Here is a 21,622-nt window from a genome sequence, read left to right as displayed (position 1 = left end):
AATGTCTTAAATTAATTTATAAAAGTAAAGTGCCCTTAAATACGTTAATCACAGATCTGATATTTAGTCTTGACAGGACTATCTAATCTTGTATATTCTTTTTTTTTTTTTTCCTCACTGAACTTTTTTGTCAGGCAAATGTTTGAGTCGCACACAAACATCTTCTGGTTCTAAGGCGATTGAGGCTACCGGTAACCAGCTGCTAACACAGCTAGCTTGCTCCCTCGCTCTTTTATGTCTAACATGGGTAACTGCAAATTTTTCACCAGTTTGTCTGGAAGATGTGCGTACATTTCTGTGTAGATACAGGTCTAAAATGCCACTCTTAATAGTCTTAAAAATTGGTGAAATCTGCAGAAATCCTTTTTGCATAAGCCAGACAGGGTGCGAGTTACCCTGCCTGTCATGAGATTCTCTCATCTGCAATTATTATTATTATTTCTTCATGTCTGTCTTGATAGACGACGCAGCGTCATGTGCTGTATTTAAAGCTTAGAATATTGTCTTAGGACCAGCCTCTGCTTTAATCTTCCCCACAACTCTCTCTTTTCTTGAACTGTCACATAAAATCCCAGTAAAACTCATTGAAGTTGCTTGTAATGTGACACATTGTGGAAAAAGTTCAACGAGCATAAAAACTTTGGCGAGACAACGTAAACGCGTTCTGCCCGCATATTTTCGCAGGTGTCTCCTTCTTCATCTGTTCCGTTATAAATATGCAAAACTGCTTTTGACATAATTGACTGAAAGTTAACACCCTGAAACAACAAAGAAGTAACATTTGCGGCGACAGCCTCCACGGCACAGGTGTGGCTGTCCCCAGCTCCTGCGCCTCGCTGTGCAAAGTTCACCCCTCTTTTTATGCCACGTTATCTAACAGAAGCGAGGGAAGCAAGCATGAAAGGGAGGGCCGAACAGCGAAATAGTGCAGACGGCGAACACCGTGACCTGCTAACACATCCTTTATCTGGCGTTCCAAACAGTGGAAGTGTTTTAATTCACCCCTCAGCCACCCGTTTCTTCAGCTCTCTGCTCCTCTTCCCTCCCCAGGTTCTTTCTTTTCGCTCTAATACCTTTCATGAAGCAGAGACAGTCTGACGGGCCTGAACTTTGGCGGGGGAGCGGGTGGGTGTGGAGGGAGGCTCCTACTTAAAGAAAGCGCCCGGGCAAATTTGGGGTTGGTGGTAATTACCTGAGCTTCATTAAGGGATCACGTTTCCCCCCAAGTTATTCCCCGTGGTAACCGTCACTGGATACGGGGCCGACACTGTCAATGAGAAAGGGGCTGGAAGATGACACTCTCTTTGTTTTGACAGGACCAAAGCAGTAAGGCCTCCTGTTCATTTGTATTTGCAAAGAGAAAAGGGGGGTGAAGGACTCTGATCCCACTTTTCCAGATGCTCCAACAGGGAGGATGTCTGTTCTGCTCCCTTGGCAAGCCGCCTTCTCGACCCTATGAGCGTTAGATGTGCTAAGGATACACAAAGATTTCTCAATTAGGAGTGCGTAAACGGGACGCTTTTTTGACACTGACAGCTCAAAGCAGTCTGGGTCAAGAAAGAAAAGCAAACTTTGGGGATCGGACTGACAACAACTAGCTATGCGTCAGGCTCCCTTGGAGAAACGCTCAGGAACATTTTTTTTTTCCGCCAGTCGCTCACGCTTGTGCACACGTTCACATTCGCATGCAAGCACATGCTTGGGTGCCTTTAGCAAGAACACGGAGCCGTGCTCTCTCTGCAGACTCTCACACCCTGATGTTGAACGGACTTGTTTCCAAAATGGCAAGGTGGAAAGCGAGGGGTCAGTGTCTCAACCCGCCCTGTCACCTCGGGCTCATTTCTGAGCGAAAGCCGTGTGGCGCTGGTTGTTGTAGCGTTCACGGCAACAGTAATCCGGGCAACCGGATTGCGATCGCTTTTAGCTATTACATGCGGTTGAGTTGATCCTTTTTTGTAGCCGCTTTTCCTGTAATTAAAACAAACCACTGTAAAGTCTGCTTCAGTAAGTTTTGATTAGACTTTCAAAGACGAGTTTTAATCCAGACTTCCCGGCAAAAGTCATGAACCTTGAATCATTTCTTTATATTCTCTTTGGAAATTGCCAGAAATTCATCCAATCTTTTATAGCGATAGTTTTCTAGGCTTTGGCTTTATCTTTATCTGTTATCTATACCAGGTTTTAGAGAAACCTGGTAAAGGTAAAGAGTTGTACCTCTTCCACCTTGATGTGGAAGTAATGAATTACAACCAGCCTTGAGGTTCAAGTTGCCATCTTTGGAAGCCGTGCATTATGTTAAAGCCACCCGATCGGATCAGATCATTACATTCAGCTGCCCTTAACTGGAGCACATTTGTACATTACATAACTTGCAGGCTCCAGCCTTTTTGCGGTTCAGTATTTGTAGATTTTCTAAGTAGCATGACTACAAATCATTCGTGGAAAACATGCCTACTCACTGAATGTTTAGTAGAGCGTACCTAAAATTGAAAAAGTAAATTCAGCTGAAATATTTAGGTGCATTGCTACTTAGTGTGATATTGGCCGGCATTTGAAACGCAGCCAATCCAGGAGCACTATTTATTTACCTTGGCATTGATTGGCTGAAACCCCAAGAAGACCATGGACGTTAGCTTCTACAGTAGTGCTAAGATTGTTTCCACTGTGCATATTGGAGCTGCAGTATGTAACGTTTATAAAAGTATGTTTTTTTACATATTTGCTAAAATTATCACTATCTTGTGACAATCTAAAATGAGACAGATAATCTGTGAAAATATTGATCTCCTCCATCTCATCCCTAAGCTGCTATTGCTGTCTGAAGAAATTCCCAGCTCCCGACGAAAAACAACCAATCAGATCCAGGAGGAGAGTCACAGCGCTGTCAATCAACCTCATGTACTCACTGTGCTAATAGTGGAGAAACAACTTACCATCACAGGAAAACCGTTTATCTGCCATCACCAGTGGCCATGCTAACTAGGCTTAGCATTCACGACAAGCTCAGGAGTACAAGCGCAGCAGAGAGCGAGACAGGCAGAGAGCACAGGAAACATGCAGCACCACACGGAGGGTGATTGACAGCACTAAGACCCGCCTCCTGGTTCTGCTTGGTTTATTAAAAGTTGTGCATCATGTTGAAGCGCAACTCAGTTTCCATCTGTCTTTGCTTTTATTAAATGTGAAATAAAACCTCAGATGAAATTAGCTCAAAATGTTTAGGGGAAAATCATCCCAATCTTTGACCATTTGCAGGCTTTTCTTCTTTTGTTTTATTTCAACAACTCTAATGTCGAGTCTGTCGCCTCCTGATGCAGATGTTTGGATCTGAGTCACCCCAGAGGTGCGTCAGATGTGTGTTCCCTGTGTGTGTTCACAGGTTTGCGTCTACCACGTTGATTGAATTGTTGCTTGACTTGTTGCTTGACTTGCAGTAACCTGGCAGACTTTCCAGACCCTTAGGCAGAGCTTCTTCGCTCGGAGTCTTCATTCGATGAATTTCATTTGAGCAAAAGAGAGAAAAAAAAAAAACTGCTTCATTTTGAGGTAGCAGTTTGGCCACAGATTGCTGGAGGATCTGTGACTTGAACAGCTGGTGGCAGAGCCTGATGAGAGGTTCAAACTTCCCACCTTAGCTCCGACTGACACAACCGCCTGGGCTCAGTTCCCTACTGGCAGCAGATGAACTAAAACGCTTGCATACTGATTATCTTTAAAAAAAAAAAAAAAAAAAAGAAGATCTGCAGGGCAAAGTCATAGGGAAAAACAATATTATTGACTCTGTACTGCAGCTACTATTTATTTCCTCCTTTTTTTTCTTTCCATGTACTTGTTTTTGAGGCTTAGGTTTTGTTTTGTTTTGTTTTTTTCTGTTTTTTTTTTTTTTTAGCCCTGGAATATTTTTGGTAGTCTTTGATTGAGCTGAAAAAGAAATGCCTTTAATCGAGGCTACAAAGGAGCCGAGGGACATGTCCCCGTCGGTACTGCAACAGATCTAGACAGATGAGGAGGAGGCGGAACGGAGGAGTTTGCATTGTTAACAGTCTGTGGGGAACAGTTTGCGTTGCCTGTGGTTTCTCGTCCCTGTGAAATGGAGACTCAGTGATTTGGTTTCCCAGGCTCTGTTTTTGTCAGGGCCACACACCAAAAAAAAAAAAAAAAAAAAGCCAAATGAAGACGTTTCAGAGTGTCCTTGTTGCCGTTTATAGTCCAGCAAAACAGCGTGCCTCGGAGCGGTACGCGGCACCGACGGTGGCACACGCAGAGTGTTCGGCGGGGATCCGATTGTAAGCGGTGCCGACGCATCTAAAATAGAAGATAATGCCTGGTGTAGTTCGAGACGCAAAACATAGGTGGTTGGCCTTAGAGGAAAGCCAGAAGAAAGTAAAAGCAGCCACTCCTTCTGAGTCTGTTTGGCTCAGCATTGGGGTTATTATCTCCTTTATTTGGTGTGATTGCACAGCGTCATGTAGCGACTTGCTTAATGTCACAAAGAGATCCAAACAAGCGTCAAGTTAGCCATTTTCCCCAACCATCTTGTTGATTGTTTTTCTGTTCTAGCATGTCCCACAAATTTACCACAAAAGACGAGCAGAGGTCAAGGCATCACAGGAGTAATGTCAATAAAAGTATTTTTTTCTGAACTTCTGTTTTGTCGAAGGCCAAGTTCAACCGTGGGCCTCTAATTTGAGTCTAGTAAATGCAGATTGGTGGAGACAGCTGGCAGCGCAGCGTATGGAGCCAGCCAGGGGTTCTTTCTGCTCTGCAGCTCGCTGCCGTCACGAACACCAGCCGCCATATTTGAAGTGGTGTATTCGAATTCGTCGTCTTTGTAAGCTCAGCTCGACAACAGCTGCTGTCAGCGTTTAGAAAGACGCTTCAATCCTACGATTTAACGTACGATGGGTGACTTTTGTTTTCCTAAGATCAGGTGATGGCATATTACACACGATGTACTAAAATGCATCTTTCCACTTTCACTGCTTCCGCAGGAATCCAGACGGTTAGTAGCGGCCAGGTGCTGCTGTTTTCTGGCCCTTCCTTTTATCTCGCTGTCCCAGTCTGGTTTTCCAAGTCTGTTTTCCATCGTGCCTCCTCTCCTCTCTCCCTCCCTCCCTCCGCCTGACAGACATGCACCAGCCCTTTGCAGCCCATTACGTCAATTCCCCAACCCGGGGATGCCAGCTGTTGATGTCACCCCTGGGTCTTTTTAATTTGGAGATTTCCGCTGGGCGAGTTGAGGGAGGGAGGAAGGGAGGGAGGGAAGGGGTCCGCAGCCACACGAAGAGGGGCAGAACCGTTCCGGCCTAGGCCCGGACCGTGGAACCGGAGTGCGGGTGCGCCCCGGGAGTCCGAAACGAGAACTGATCAGGAGAAGACTTTACTTGGAGGAGTGTTCGGAAGAAGGTTGAGGAGCACATTGCTGCCTCTGTGACTCGTGACAGCATGTCTGTGACCTGCGAGCGCTGCGGCTATCCCCTTGAGCTGTTAAATGCAGCCTTTCAGCAGTTACGATTTTCTTCCCTTTCAGAGGGGATCAAATGTTCCTACCAAAAGCCTATCTCTCATTCTTTGGATCCTTGAGGCTTTGTGTGGGAGTGAACATCACCTTCCATGTAATTGATTTCATTGGTTTATGAGGGAAGAGCGTCAGCATCACACACAAATGCCTCCAACTTCACTGTTGGTGTGAAAACACCTCCCTTAGTCTCTACGGTACCTGGTAGATGTGTTTACTCTGCCCGAACTTTGTCGCCTTTTGTTGCAACCACAAACGTCACCGGTGGTTTGGTGAGATGGACCTCTGGTTTTCATAGTTTTTTACAAATAAAAAAATCTGAGAAGGGCTTAGTGGGGAATTGACGAAGCCCTCCTGTGTCTGAGAGTCCGATATTACAAAGAAGACAAAGCTGGTGAAGAGTCTACATAACCAGCAATTTGCAAGTCTTGTCACAGATTCTCATCTGAATTTAGGGCTGAACTTTGGGCCAAACTAACATTTTATAATGCGCCTCGATCTAAACCAGAGGTCTTCAAATCCAGGCCCTGAGGTCTTGGATTTGCCTCTGCTTTGACTCTCCTGAGTCACATAACGAGGCCTTAAGCAGGTCTCTGGAGAACTTGACTGCATGCTGAGGAGGTGATTCAGTCATTTGATTCAGGTGTGTTGGACCAGGGACATATCTAAAGCCTCACTCTAGCTGGTTAATGTTTGGTTTGCTTCAAGCCAGATTAGGTGTCTCTATTGGCATTCTGGGTTAGGCGGTGTGGGCGTGATCGTTCGGCTTCCCCTTTCCAGTTGACATTGTATATCTTCTTGGGCTACAATTTATAAAAAGGTTTGACTCTCAAGGTTTGACCATGGAGTTATCTATTTGCATTTTGTCAACTACTCATCACAAATTGAAAATGTCGAGACTTTGCTGTTGACGGAAATCCACGGGCAAATCAACGACTGGATTAGGCCTCTAGTTTGTTTGTGCCTAGAAAATCTGGTTCATTTGGGGAGGTGTGAATGTGCAAACAAACTCTGATGCAGACCAAAAAAAGAAAACTCTGGTCTGCTTAAAAACCTTGGTGTATGTTCTTGTATTTCTTCCATAAAGGCCAGAGTTGTTCTGTCCTGAACTGTGGATCTCAGCAGCTCCTCCAAAGCTACCATGGGCCTCTTTGCTTCTTCTCTCTTTCAGGATCTCCAGTTAGTTTCATTAACTTTTTTTTTTAAATCCCATTGAAATGTTAAGTAGCTAACATAATGGCATAAATTGTGATTGCTCAGAATTTCAGACACGTTTGTGTCGCTTGGGTAATAATAAGTAAAATAACTGAAGGGAAAACAATGTTTGCTTACCCTGTTTGTCTCTGTCTTCTGCAGTATCACCCTGTGTCTCTGTGCAACACAAGCGAGGATGAACGACAAGACAGCGGCTTCATCACCATCGTCAAGCTGGAGCAATTAGGTCCCCACTGCTCGCCGCTGCTGGATAAGGTACCCCTCACACACAAAACACACAGCGATGCCCCTCTCTGTGACCCCTTTTCTTTTGTCAGACTTGGCAGCAGCGAGATGAAACATCTCTCCACGCTGCCTTCTCTCCCAGCTCTCCTTCCGCTTTTGGATAAAGTACAAAAGGTTTTTGAGGGAATTATTTGGCAGAATTTTTTCTTTTTAGGACAGTGATCTTTCAGGGTGAGGTCTTGAAAGAAAGAAGCGAGGGGGCGGTGGGGTGGGAATGGCTCGGCGCTGCTATGTAGCAAGTGGCTATGAGCCCTGGCTCTGGATGTGAGGCTTTCGGGCCCCAGCTGTCACCGGGCCGATCTCAGCCAGCCAGACGCTCAGGGTTCTCCATTTCTGCTTCCCTCTAATAAGAATGCAGCCAGACCTCCGCAGATTCCAGCCACAATAATTTCGATGCATGTGTAAGTTTTGTCGGAGCTGACCTAAATCTCCCCCCGGCGTCTTTAAGTATTCTGCCATGCGTCGCTGGCTGGCATCCCTCGGCTTGAAAGCGGCGCGATTTAAACTGTTGCTATTTTTCCCTCCCGTTTTTCAAGTGGTGACAAATTAGCAGGCAGGAGTATAGTTAGGCGGCTCGCTTTTTTTAGCCTGTGTTTTCTTTTCCCCCCTAATTTAAAGCCATGTCGAGGAGCTGCCCGCCGCGGCGACAATCTAGAGACATTCCCACAGTTTCCCTTCTCTTCCCTCCTCCTGTCGCTCCCTGTGAGGGTGGGTTGGTTGACGGCGGGGATCGGGGACTGGGGGAGAGCGCTGCTGTCACTCAAGGCTGACTGCAGAGAATAGTTTTGATTAAAGCCTTAATGGCAACCCTGTGTTGTCCCATAAACAAAAAGTTCCCTCGCCCTCCCCAGCGCTAAAAGAGCGTGGAACAAAAGGCGACCGCTTCCGAGTGCTCGCTCTCTCCCTCCCCGCTGACGGCCTTTGAGATCCAGAGAAGTTAAGGAGGGAGGAGTGTGTGCTTGTGAGGTGGGTGCTGAGGGAGGTGGCGGTGGAGGGGTGGAGGGGGATCTTGTTGTTTTGGCTCCCTGGAAACTACAGTATGTGTTGCAATAAACTCCAATCCAGCCACCTGCATCCTCCCTTTTCTTGGTGAGATTCAGAGCTTTTGGTCACGGTGGATTTACTGGGGGGGAGTCATTGTGGGGTTGGGGGGGTTTCACCATGCAGCTGTTATGAAGTTCACCCCATGTCTTTTGAAGAGGATGAATCAGACCGTACTGTACGGGATGTGCGGTGCCGTCCCTGCCTCCGTTCTCTAGATGGCACTTGTTTATAGTTTAGTCTGGCTCCAAGGCGCCCCGGCCAGCCTATAGGAGCCTGGGAAGGCCACAGAGGGCTCGTGTTGCACCACGTACACTTAGAATAGAGCGCAAAGCAAACAAAGTGAGGTTAAGAACCTTAATGGGGAAGGTTTTGTTCTTGTCCTTTGTTTTTAAGTTGGTTTTCAAAGATTCCTCGAGTCCCTGCAAGGAGATTTCTTCACCCCTCTGCCTCTTTCGTGCTCTTTACCCGAGCTTTCTCACCGTGCTTTTGAACATTTCGGCTGGTGTGGCTCCCAGGATTAAAGAACGCACTGGTCAGAGATTGGTGGTCGGTTTCCAATTGCCGAATTTGTAAAACCTCTGACCTGTAAGTGTCAGTTTAACTGGAGACAACAAAAAAAATACATAAACAACATTGGAAACATATTTTATACTTTCCTGATAAATTTCAAATTGAACAGATAATGATTACGGTTAAATACAACAAAGATTTGATTAAAACAACAAACTTTTCCTTTTTTTAAATCGGATAAGGCATCGGAGATCCCTTTAATATTAACGACAGTGCTGGCTAAGCTACTATTTGAGTGGAAAAACCTTTGATTTTCTGTCAGTTGTGTTGAATTTTAAAATCAATAACTAATTTATTGTAGATATATAGGAGCTTGTCTGTGATCAATCATAGACTCTTCTGTTAGAGGTGATGTCACACTGTGTGAGAAAGAACAGTCAGTGTTGCACAGCTCCGCAGTCAAACAGGATTTCACTGTTATTTCTTATCAAAGATGATCATGATGGTGACATTTTAAATAGCTTTTATCATCATATATTAGCAATAAGGCGCATGTGTGTATTTTATGAAATATACAGCCGCCTTACCTGTGAGATTTTGAAAAGATTACCAACATTTCATCTTTAAGGGAATAATCAAACCAATTTTTTATATATATATATATATATATATATATATATATATATATATTTAGCCCTTTTACCTGCAATATGTTTTTACTCTACAGACGCGTAGCTCTTATATAAGCTGCATTTACCAACTGGAAACAAAAAGATAATTTCCAACCAGCCAATCACGGATCAGTCACAGACCAGACTAGTAAAACTGGTCAGTGGTTCAGGTCACTGACCAGTTTCTCTTTGCACCTCTACTCCAGACGCACAGTTTTCTTTTTTCGTGTTTTGACACTCTGTCTCATCCCAAAGCAAAGAGAATAACCGAAGATACTGTCCTCATCTTTCACTGTATTCTTCTTTCATGTAACACATTATAATTTGGAGATTAATGATGGGAACATTCCTTAGTTTAAATTTATAATACATTTTCAAACTTTAAGCTTACAGATAGTGAATGAAGTGGAAGGCATCCAACTTTATTAAAAACCTGTTCAGCTTTTCTTTTTGTTGTTGTTTTTTTCATTAATTATTTAACACTTTTATGAATTTAATTTGAACTTTTATTATAAAGCTCCGGAAAATCCGAAATTTTCTCTAAAAGTGTAGAAGTTTCCCTTGAGCTGCAGCTGGTGCCCACCAGTGTGTGTGTGTGTGTGTGTGTGTGTGTGTGTGTGTGTGTGTGTGTGTGTGTGTGTGTGTGTGTGCGTGTGTGCGTGCGTGCGTGCGTGCGTGTGTGTGTGTGTGTGTCCCTCTCTCTTTGTAAATGTCTGAATCAGATCCTTCGACCACTCCAGTGGTTTTGCTTCATTCCACCACACAACATAACACAAGTAGAGGCTGCATACTTTCTCTCTCTCTCTCTCTCTCTCTCTCTCTCTCTCTCTCTCTCTCTCTCTCTCTCTCTCTCTCTCTCTCTCTCTCTCTCTCTCTCTCTCTCTGCCAGCATGTTGTGCTGCAGTGGAAAAGATCCGTCCGCTCTCTGCTTGCCTCGTCTGTTTACATGGAAGCTCCGGATATGTTCTCGGGTCGAGCAGCCGAGCAACACAAGATTCGGGAGGAAAAATCTGAGAAAAACTCACCAGTTGGACTTTATTCCAAACACACTCTCCCATCAGCTACTCCCACTTTGTGTTCAGCTTTGTGAAGCACTTTAACCCTGGGATTGTTTTGTGAAAACAGCTCCTACGGTGACTGAGTCTTGGGCCCTTGCCTGAACTTGTTAACTCTCATAGAGGTTTTCTTATTGATTCTGCCCCCTCAGATGAAAAGACCTCTTGGCCTGCTTTCTGCAGTAATCCTGTTTTCTTTATCCGAGCCTTTGAAGTTCATCTGTTTGTTCATCCAGTATGTGTGTTAGTGGATCATGTCATGTCAGGCGTGCTTTACAAACGTTTCACAGCGGATCACATTGTTAATCAATCCGTTTATGCACCCGTTTTAATGTGTCACATCCATTACGAGCACAAACTATTCCTGATCCCTGGATGACGACGCCCGCTTATTTCTGCATTCGTTAGAGCCGCCTTGTGTCTAATCAAGTCGGTTTAATTCACTCTTTGTGTGTAATACCAAATATGGCGAAGCAGCTTGTAATGTGCTGTTTGTTTCTGCTAATCAAGCACCATTATAAATCAGGCTAAGTGCCAGGCAGCATTAGCATGATAAGTAGCGCTAGCTACCTGATCTAACAGCTTTACTTGGAACTTGATGCTCATTGCTTGTAAGAGGAGATGTCAGCAGTAATGTAATTAATAGCAACACGGTTGTGGAAGACAGCAGCTAAAATCAAGTTTGTTACTGATTACATACAAACTGGCATTAGCACTACAGTGTAGCTTGCTTCTGCAGGAAGTTAGAAAGGTAGTAGCTTAAAATTTCAATGAGTTATTGCTTCAAAACTTAAGAAGATGCATTGTTATATACATATTTGCCTTGTGTGAACTTTTGGGCTGAAAATGCGGCGGCCATCTTGGAGCGGTCGTCCCTCCTACTTTGTTCAAGCAAAACAGCAGAAGATGCCTCAGCACTGCGGGATATTGTTGTTCGGATTGATGGACTATTGATGTGAGGGCTCGACAGACAACGTTTCACACGTATGATGGACCTATTATTGTGTATATTTTGTAATTAGAATATTACTTTACTGAATTTATGTCCACGGGTGAGATACCAGCTAATATTAGCTATAGTGCTACCCTCGTTACGTCGACTAACCGAGATTCCATAAATCTTAAATTAAAAAATGAATTACTCTTTAACATTGAATTAGATGATCTGACACAAGTGCCTACCTTAGAAATGAAACAATGTAACATATATTCTAAAACTTATATTGCAAAAATACATAATAATGTATTTTTGGTGGTAATTCTGAGGATTATAAGGGACTACTGGCCACAATAATAAGTCTTTTTTAGTGGGTTACTACACCAGAGGAACACAGTGCTGTGCAACCTCCATTTATTAACATGTTCTTTTGACATTTGAATGTGTTAAAGGCAGTAAAATATATTTATTTCAGTGTGTACTACTACTACTAGCAGTTAGCATCAAAAACATATAGCAAATCAAATAAGTTTTCCGTCTGGCAAATGGACCACATTCATCTTAGACATGATGACATTTCCTGGTCTGAGTTCGACATGATTTCCATTTTCTAGTTGGACTTCTAACACAAATTGAACACACCTTTAGCACTGTTTTCTAGCTAGCTGCTGTTAGCATCAGTTAGAAAACTAGCTAACACCAAAGGTCAATGAATATGAACCATGGCTTCTTATTTGAGCAGTTAGCATAATTTTACCGATGCTCTATGAGTCTATGCAAATAGTTACGGCAAAAACAAACTTGTATACAAAGGCCAAATTGAAAAACAGTTTTTGGGAAATGAGTCTTATTTTGCCATCTTGTTAAAAAACTTAATTCAATTAATTCATGTGAACTTATAAGTGCACATGTCTGTGGTGTGACAGGAAGCTACATGAGTTAGCCTGTTGCCACTCAGTCGTCAAACATAAGTAAAGATGTCTAACTTGTGTTGACATTGAATTCCTGATCAATTTAGAATATAGAGGGTTATTATTACCATATTCACATTATATTTACATTAATGTCAGCCTGTTGCATGTGTTTCTTTCTCTACTTGCAATGCCTGTTATAATCAGAATATTCTGAAGCTAAGCTAATTCTTGGTGAATTTACTGGTGTATTTCGGGTTCTAGTCGTGTTGTAGGTTCAGCTTAGTTTTTTTTTGTTTGTTTTTTTACATTTGATCTCACGTTTTCCTCTGATAAAAAGTAGAATTCATGGCGGGCGATGGTGAGCTGTCATCTTCAAATCGTGACAATTTTTCACCTCCATGCGTCACAATTAGAACAAGCTTTTCCCCCTGAAATGATGTATTTTTCAGGTGCCTATATCATCCATTTTTAGATTAAATTTTCTAAAAAACGTTATTCCAGAATGTCTGATCTTTGTGTGCTCATTTCAGCAGTCAGAAACACACCATTTGCTGCACTTCAAACAGCATGCAGCAAATTATATTTTCATCACATTTTACAGAAATGTAAGGTAGTTTCTTCAAACTTTATTATTACTATTATTATTATATATTTTTTTACTTTTTATTTAAATTGACATGAAATATTTATATATCTAACTATTAGCACAACACAGAGGCTATAAATATCCGAACACAGAGCACGCATACGGGTCAATCTGCATTTTTTTGTGTTTGTTTTCCCTTGGGAACGCCGTGAAAGAGGTGCACCTGAACAACCTGTGTCTTATCACACGGGCGGCTGCTGCAACACGCCTACCTCTGGGCAACACTTAAAGATGAAAGTGATGAGGAAGGTGATTTGTGCAGGCGTTGACTTGGTAACCAGGTGTTTTGGAAGGAGGAGGATTAAAATTGGCAGATTAATTAATCAAAAACGACAGATCTGGAGTGCACATAACCATCAGGGTTTCTGCGGTTTAGTTTTGCAACAAACTCGCGCACCGTTGTAAAAAAAACCTTTCGCTCCGGTCCCTGACAGCGGGCGAAAAACATTCCTACAATCTTTTTTTTTTTTTTTGTTAATTTTTTTCCCAGGTATAACATGAAAACTTCAAAACACGTGTGGGTTGAGAGTTAATTGGGCAACATTATTGTTGCCTGCTGCTTTGGATCCGATCCATTCCCTCCCCAAAGATATGTTTTGAGGAAAACAAACCGATTGATTTAATAATATCTACTCCCGGAGCACATCGGGCGATGACTTTCCTTCTTCGATGAAAGAAGGAAAGTCAGCGCAGCATCCATGTGGAGGAAGGGATTTTATATTGCTATTCCACACTTTAAATAAAACACTCATTGGGAAGGACTGAAAACTGTGATTGGCCGGTCTGTTGAGGCTCAGATCGCATGTGACAGCTCGATTTGACTGGGTGACCTAACTCTCAGGCTCCGATCCATTCGACAGAAAAAAAGAAATAAGAAGGAAGTCATAAACTGCTCTTAATGGTTAGGTTGGTCTCCTACTGTTGCCTTAGCTTCCAGACTAGTAAAAGCAGTCCCAATGACAGGAAGTGGTCGAGAACAAGAGAAAGCCTGCTGAGGGACGGATAAATCACAGTCCTCATGACATTGTTTTTCTCTCTTATTGTCTGCAGGGGGGGTGACTCTGGCCGAAGGCTGTTATTGGTAATGTAGCATAGACAGGTCGCTGGAACGGCAACGGCAGCTGCCTTTGGCATCTCTGGGTTTTTTCTTTTTGTTTCTTTTGTTAACCGAGGCCAACTTCTGCAGCTCAGCTGGGACACGTCAAGGAGGAGGAACATCGAGAAACATCTGGAAAAAGACGGATATTTTAGCTTTCAGACTAAATGCAGAAAGCAGCAGGTACACAATGGCCGTTTTGGCTGGTATGAAATGCGTCAGCGTTTGAAGACTTCTGAATTCGCTTTGATTTCTCTCCTGAAAAATTCATTATTCGCTCGCCTTATGCCAGACAGTTGTAGGAAGGTTGTATTCCAGAGGATGAACTAGGACTTTCTGTCTCTTTCTTCTGTTGGTCTGAAACCGACCCCCCTCTCTTTTTTTTTTTCTCTTTTCTTCTTTGGCTTTACTTTAAAAAAGCTGCAGAAACCACGCACATTCCAATATCTGAAGCAAACACAAACACACACACCTCCCCCTCCCAACATTTAATCTGTTTCCAATATCAGATAAACTCTGAGTCTACTACATAAAACCTTTAAAAACCACATGGGGATAGTTTAAAATCTGTTTTTTTAGTCCTTCCACCAAACCATACAAGCCGTTTCTTACTTTTATGCTGAGAGTAATATTCCTTCTGTACTTTGACAAATAGGTTTATGGTTTTGGTCGGGTCTTCTTCAGTGCGATAGCTTCAAAAGAATGAAGCTTACATTTCCGTATAGGTTTATAAACACATTTTTGTTAAAGTCTCCCTTCATTTTGCTTGCTAATTTTGGCTTCCATTTAACCTTGGAAAAAAAAAATTTCAGGCAGCATAGTAAAAAAGACGGAAAAAAACCTGCTTTGACTCTTTGACTAGTGAAGAAATAAAAGGCTGGTTTTCACACCTCGTCTGTTTTGTTGGTGAAAACCCTGAAAGTCGCCTCAAATAAAAGCCACCAAACCCAGCAGGAACGAGACCGGACTCTTGACTTTTGCAGATCTCCTCGATGACTCATCATTACATCGAGCTGAGCAAACGGTTAAACTGTGGCTGTGCGGACAAACGCATCAAATACTTCTGACCGGAAATATTGTGGCCTGGCAATAACATTCACACCCGTTCCACTTTTTGCCATTCTGCAGGACGAGTTTTACTCACATCAAAAACGCAAAATAGTAGAACAAAAAGTATGAAAGTGTAAGTAAAAAGACTTTTTTAAAAAGTGTGACATGCCTATGTACACAGACTGTATATTATAAATGCTTTTCATATATGCATATAAGCCCCAAAACAAAATATATTTCTGCAATTCCTCCCAGAAGTTAATAGACAGTAAACAGAAATCACTTTGTCTATAATGGGGCTGAAATGATTAATTGTGATTATTCAGTTTAAAATAAATAATCGTCAACTCATTTAGTATTCGATGAATCGTTAACAGGAGTACACAGACTCAAAAATATGGTGAAAAAACAACAACATATTCAGAGAAGTAATTAGGCCAATCTGTACAAAAATATATTTAATATGTAAGGTTAAAACACTTTTAGGTTTTAGCCAAAACTTCTCAAGTGGCATAGTTTTAACTTCACCCAGTTCAGATTTACTAAAGGAGTGCTGTGTTATTGCACTTCAGGCAATAAAATGTTTCTTTTCTTATTTAAAAAAAATGAATTTAGTTGTTTAATTTGGTTATTTTTAATGTTGTGTGAAAAGGTTTAAGTAGTAAAATAAAGAATCTTGAGAAAGTGCCAATTTTTTAATCCCATTAATTGATTAACCATCAGAATAGTCAATATAATGGTTAGTTGCAGTCCTGGTCTCTAACGTGAATCTTTTAGTTCTGTGAAGGCCTCAGAGATTTACGCCTTCATGTATCCGACCTTCATGGAAGACGAATGATAAGAAGAAAGTCAAAACTGTGCAGGCGTTTCCCACAAGCCAGGCAGCAATCAGGTGGAAGAGGGTGGATGGAAAACCAAACTAGTGCACCATTTGGACTGGGTGCAACACGTCGGTGGCAGCCTCATGCTGCGGGAAGGCTTTCCGTCAGCGTGGACTCTAAGATGGATGAAGCTGGTCATGGAATAAATATCTAGTCATGTTCTCGTTGTCCTCTTTGCAGAAGCCTGAGTGAAGATGCCCAAGCGTCACGACGAGTGTTTTTTTTTTTAATGTTTCCTCGTTCTCCGCAGTTTGTTTTTCTGCACCCATTCAGTTTATTTTGTGTCCTTCTTGTTCTTCCCTGAGGAAGAACAAAGTCACACAAAGTGCACCTTAGTCAGTCCTACTCCCTTATCCACCTGTAACGGGAAGAGTCCCAACCGCACCCCACTCCGACATGAACTGTTGTACACTTAACTCGTTTTCTTTTGCGCTGTTGTTGATGCTAAGAAAACACCTGTCATGAACATGAATAAGCCTTCATGAATATTTATGACTGTTGTCATAAAGCGTCATTTGGTAAATTATGACCCTTTTAATACAAAGTTGACATTATTCAAAATGTCTTTGTTATGACAACTTGACATTAACCAATAAATCATTACCGATATAAATTTGTTATAATATTATTACTGATTGCCCTTTAAAAATTAGGTAACTTTTTGTTATTAAAGGTAAAGTTTAAACAATAATGATTTCTGACTTAATGACAGGTGTTAGGACATGTTTATGAAAGTGTCATGTCAGTCTTATTCACCCCCTTCAAATAAAGTGTTACCGAATATTTTTTCTGAACAGGCACATATGTCAGATTAGAAGAACCTTTTCAAAATAACAACTTTTAAGATCGTATTAAATTTACTTTTGATTAAACCCACATTTTTCTGTTATTATTAATAAATCTAAGCAGAAAATCATCATGGTCGACAGAAATAAAGGCTGGAAAACACCAGCGTGTGTGGCTTTAATCTATATAAAGTGCTTCAGGTAGTGATAACATTTATTGAAATAAATGTACATTTCAATAATATTCAGAATTTATTGGATATAAAGTATATTATCTTTTTATAGGATCGTACCACAGAGCAAAGATGGAGACAATCTGAGTCAGGTGTGCAGTAGCACTGGTGTGCGTGTGCGTGTGTGCATGCTCCCACGGGAAGAATATTTTGGACAAAGAAAAGTCGGCGGCAGCAGGAATGTTTTTCAATCTATAGTCACCCAAACAAGCCTTGGGCTGCTGTTTGTTGACCTCATCTTATCTCTGAAGGGCTGGCGACACAATTTCAGGAAGATTATCCGCACATTAGGGGCAGACGGCTGCATTCAGGCCGTTCAATGCCTCAGCCAGCGAAGCAGGGATTCACCTTGAATGAAATTTCCCACTGGTAACAATGGGAGTTCACCGACAAGGTGGAATCTGTGGGTGTGGCAGCAACTGTAATGTACAGCCGCGCACTTTTTAATAGTCGATGTCTGGAACCAGAGAGGGGGAAGGTGGATTAGAAGCACCAGAATAAGCCTTTATGGCTGGGGGAGACCATTCACTGTGAACTTTGCTTAGCGAGCGACCCAACAAAGAGAGGAGGGCTGCAGGTTTTCCCGCTTAATGAGAAGTGCATTCCTGTTTTTGTCACCACTTCAAAAACAAGTGGTATCCTTTGCATTTCGCAGCCACGTAGTTTTTGGAAGAGTTATTTCGGTGGCCTCCGAGAGGCAAAAAGTCCCCGCACGTACTGAATGGTGTTTGTTCAGGTGTGCAGATGGGACACAAAAGTATGGAACGGTCCTCAGGATGGCGAGAGGAGACGTTCGTTAAGGCGTTGTTGACCTGTGGAGCAACACAAGTCAACACTTATTATTGTGATTGACGTTCAGCCACAGCCGTGTTGAGGGGGGCGTCAAGAAAACTTTTTCCGACCAGTAAACGCACCTGTTTTTTGCAGACATCAACACTCTGGAGTGGAAGTTGTAACTGAATGTTGAGGACTTAAAGTTAGCTATATGCTCTATCAATCAGGTGTTTGGAAACTAAATCAGAAGAAACAGAGATGTACTACTACTTCAAAGAAAACTGCAATATTTATTTTTTATTTTTTCACGTGTTGAGACATGTCTGCTCTTCATTTTGGCTTCAAGATTGTGAGAGAGACATGGATAACAAAAAGACTAAGCAAAATACACAAATATTGTCTGTTTTATATAGGAAACCTAAGACTCAAGTAAAGGTTTACATTTTCAGGGTGTCTGTGCACCCTTAAAAATTCTTACATTTATGTATCTAGAATTAAGGCAGTTAAATCTCTTAAATTCATAGTTAAGTTGGCATTAAATATGTTAATCACATATCTTAATCATTAACCATGTTGTCATGGCAGGAAACCATTTAATCTCACATATTCCATGTTTTTTTAAATCCTTTCTCAGACTGACGAGCCTCTCCTAGATATCTATGTTTTGTGATTCAAAGCTACCGTTAACTCGCCGTTAATGTAGCCTTGCTGGCTGGCTAGCTATCTTTTCTGCATCTATCATGGGTAACTGCACATTTATCGCCAGTTGGCCAGACGACATTCATCTTCACCAGTGGCTCACTTGTGTTGCAAACCCATACGATGCTACATACTTTCTGAGCATAATTGTTTGGTTCTACAGCGGTTAAGACTGAAGAGTGTGAGAAGAATAAAGCTTCTGCCAAGAACCACAAACAGACCCTAGAAATGTCACAGTTTTGCTCCCCTGGAGTGACTGAAGCACCCAGAAAACAGTCGGCGCTGCCGCTGATCTAAGAGCAACATTTGGTCCGAAGTCTAAAGTTGTGGATTTTAAACACGGTGGTCAAGCACCAGTCTTGACTAGTGCAGAATTTTATTTCAACAAAGTTGTTACTATGGACGAAAATACAGCTGAGTGATTTGTAAAACAAAAGTCTAGTAAAAGACATTTGGAGTCTTACAACCAAAACTGGCTTCACTAACAAACAGACATGGACACAAACCCAGACTGATGCAGATCAAGGTGTAATCTATTCATCACTGAATATCGTAATATGTTGTCAATTCAACATTAATTCTAGTAACCTAAACCAGCGTACAACAAGAGCAAGCATTGTTCGTTTATGGAAAATAATCAATCAGCGCCCTTCCAGATTTCTGGACGCTGGGAGCATTAAAGCATTTCTGGGGTTAGGCAGTTCTGCAGGTCAGATCCTAGCGCTCCACCTTGACCTGCTGCATTGTTGACATTCACTTCTGTTCTCCACTGTCATCACCGCTGCCAACAAGGTGTGAGTGATTTGCAGAGGGTCTCCGCTGGGCTCCCTCCTCTCATCCTGTCATGGCTTGTCGGCTTCGTGCACGACGGCCGCGTTGCTAAGCTCAACATTGACTCGGAGCTGAAGGAACAGCAGAAGCTTTTCCTGACACATGGATAAGAGTTGGACGATTTGCTGTTTGCTTTTGGGGGTGATGTGTTCAGATATGCTGGCTCTCTTCCCCCGATTAGCAGCTTGTTGCTCGCACTTTCTCACTTTTCTGCTTTTTTCTTCTTCCTCTCCCATCCCTGAAACGACTGCGCACAGCCTCTGCATGCTCATAGGCAAAGGCTCCTCCGGTTCTGCAGTCCAACTGGACGTTTTCATCAGAGCTACCACAAACTTTTTGTACCAAAACAGTGAGATGCCTACAGTGTTGCCTAGTGGGAGACAGCTCTTCAAAATAGAAACAGTTGGACTGTCACCTGCTTGTGTGTGGATTGTAAGCTATGTCCCCCTAATGTGTGATGGCAGAAACTTTACACACGTTACTTATGGATGCTAGCAAATGTGTTTTGACATAAAACACGTGTTAAATTGATCTATTCTGTTTACACATACAATCTAGCACAGCTAGATGCAACTGGAGGTTAGAAAAGTGTTTAAAACTTCAAGAAGCCACACTCGAAGACTACATCAAATATCTGTTAGTTTGCTTTATGTTTTGGCTTTTAAAATTAGTTTTTGTATTTTCTTCCATATTTTGAGAAAAGTGTTTTTTGTCTGAAACATTGTTTAATAAGTAGCAGTAGATGCTTCACTAGTTTTAAGCATATTTTTAAGAAAAATTGTAAAAATTTACAATTTCTTAATTTAAAAAACAAACTATTACCTACATTCTGAGCTTAATTCAACATACGTATTCTTCTTTGCAACTTCATTTTCTGTATTATTGTAATATTGAAACCTACCGACAGATTCATTTATAAGTTATAAGAACTTGAGTTCTATTTTAAACATGTTTTTGTCTAAAGAATAATTCAAGCCTCAGTGATTTCTGTGATGAGTTTATTATGTCTAATTCAAAGAAGAAGAAAAAACTGCAACCAAAGTTTTCACTAGCACCTGTGTTTTAGGGCTTCACAGTGTTTTCCGTTGAATAGCTTTGTCAGACTGCATATGTTGTACAATACACACCAGTTAAAAGGAGTTTTACATCCCAGCATCTTCTACTGGGTTTCTTAGCAGCTTACATGATATAAATGTGTCTGTTTGTATCCTGTTTGACTGTTAAATATTTTACCACTACTTGAAATAATTGCATTCAGAAGTAGGAACAGTAATATCCTTTAAAAAAGTCACATTAAATGTAAATTTATGAATTTGACACCTTATACATTATAATTACATTTTTCTCTTTTTTCTTCTTTTTTTTTTTTTTTTACCAGAACCTAGTAATGTGTTGCTAACAATCCTTTAAAAAATTGGGAGTAATGAACAAAGTTTTAAGCCGACCAAACTACTAAGTTTTGAAAATAATAGTCAAATAATGAACCAAAAAAATCGGTAAATAGTCAATAACCCTAATTGATAAAAATGTGGTCAATTCATGCTCATACTATTACAACAAACCCCAATTCCTGCTGTTAGATCGACCTGATGAAGCATGTTTCATTTTTTTGTCTGAGCCATCGCTCGGAGGAGCAGCCCACCGTCCCGCCAGTGGGGGCTGTTTTAAACCTGCTAATAGCCTCCGTGAAGGGCGGCTCCACATGTTCGCAGTGACTTTAATGGAGTAAATCAGCAGGCCGTTCCATGGCTCCTTACATCCTGTTGTGTTTAAAGAGCCCCCTTGTAAATCTCAGTGTTTTTGCTTTATCTGATGATTGCGTAAACCGTTCAACCCTCACTTTAATGAGTCAGCCTCGCCGTGCTTAGTAAACCCCCGGGTAAGCAGCTGGGAATGGTTTGTGGTGGGTTCTCACATGAATGCTTCTTGAAATTGACAAATTTTCACCCAAAGATGACAGTATCTCTGTGGTTGGAGTCGGCTAACGCTTTCTCTCCTCTCACACGCCACAGCGCCTTTGTGATTCGTGCGTTGTGTTTAAAAGCGAGCGCGCTTCGCTCTTGCACTGGTGCGCGCGCACGCCGGTGCTGTTTATCTACTGCCCGAGGGTTAAACACGCCACCTACCCTGCAGGGCTGCTTCTGGTATTCCAGAACGAATGCCTCTCAAGGCTTTCGTATTAGCTCGGCACATCCCTCGCTTGTCACTTCAAAGGGAGCGTGCGAGGGTCAGGGTTTCATCACGCTGTCGTTTGGCACATGAGATATGAGAGAGAAGAAAAAATGCTGCTCTAAAAATAGGAGGTTGTCCTCGAGAAGAAAGACGGGAGATATCGTTCTGTGCCCAAATACTTTTGGTTGTGATGCGTCCGTGGCACTCAGGCACCTTCAGCGTGATGCAAGCAGGGCAAGGGTGGCTCTCTTTTGGTTTAGGTGGTGTATCAAAATATTTAGAGAGTTTGACATGTTTGCAGATCAT

General features: G+C 42.0%; 1 protein-coding gene across 1 annotated transcript in view; it reads left to right on the top strand.

Moving 5' to 3' along the window:
• The window catches only part of rnf43 (ring finger protein 43), a 100,552-nt gene that overhangs the window by 54,277 nt on the left and 24,653 nt on the right, over window positions 1–21,622 (top strand). The window contains exon 2 of the mRNA XM_008428115.3: window positions 6,875–6,988. Within this exon, the coding sequence (XP_008426337.1) occupies window positions 6,875–6,988 (114 nt within the window). The remainder of the gene's footprint in view (window positions 1–6,874; window positions 6,989–21,622) is intronic.

The sequence above is a fragment of the Poecilia reticulata genome, chromosome 14, assembly GCF_904066995.2.
Source record: "Poecilia reticulata chromosome 14, P_reticulata-male-v2, whole genome shotgun sequence".
Classification (NCBI taxonomy): domain Eukaryota; kingdom Metazoa; phylum Chordata; class Actinopteri; order Cyprinodontiformes; family Poeciliidae; genus Poecilia; species Poecilia reticulata.
This window is presented reverse-complemented; position numbering and strand designations above follow the sequence as displayed.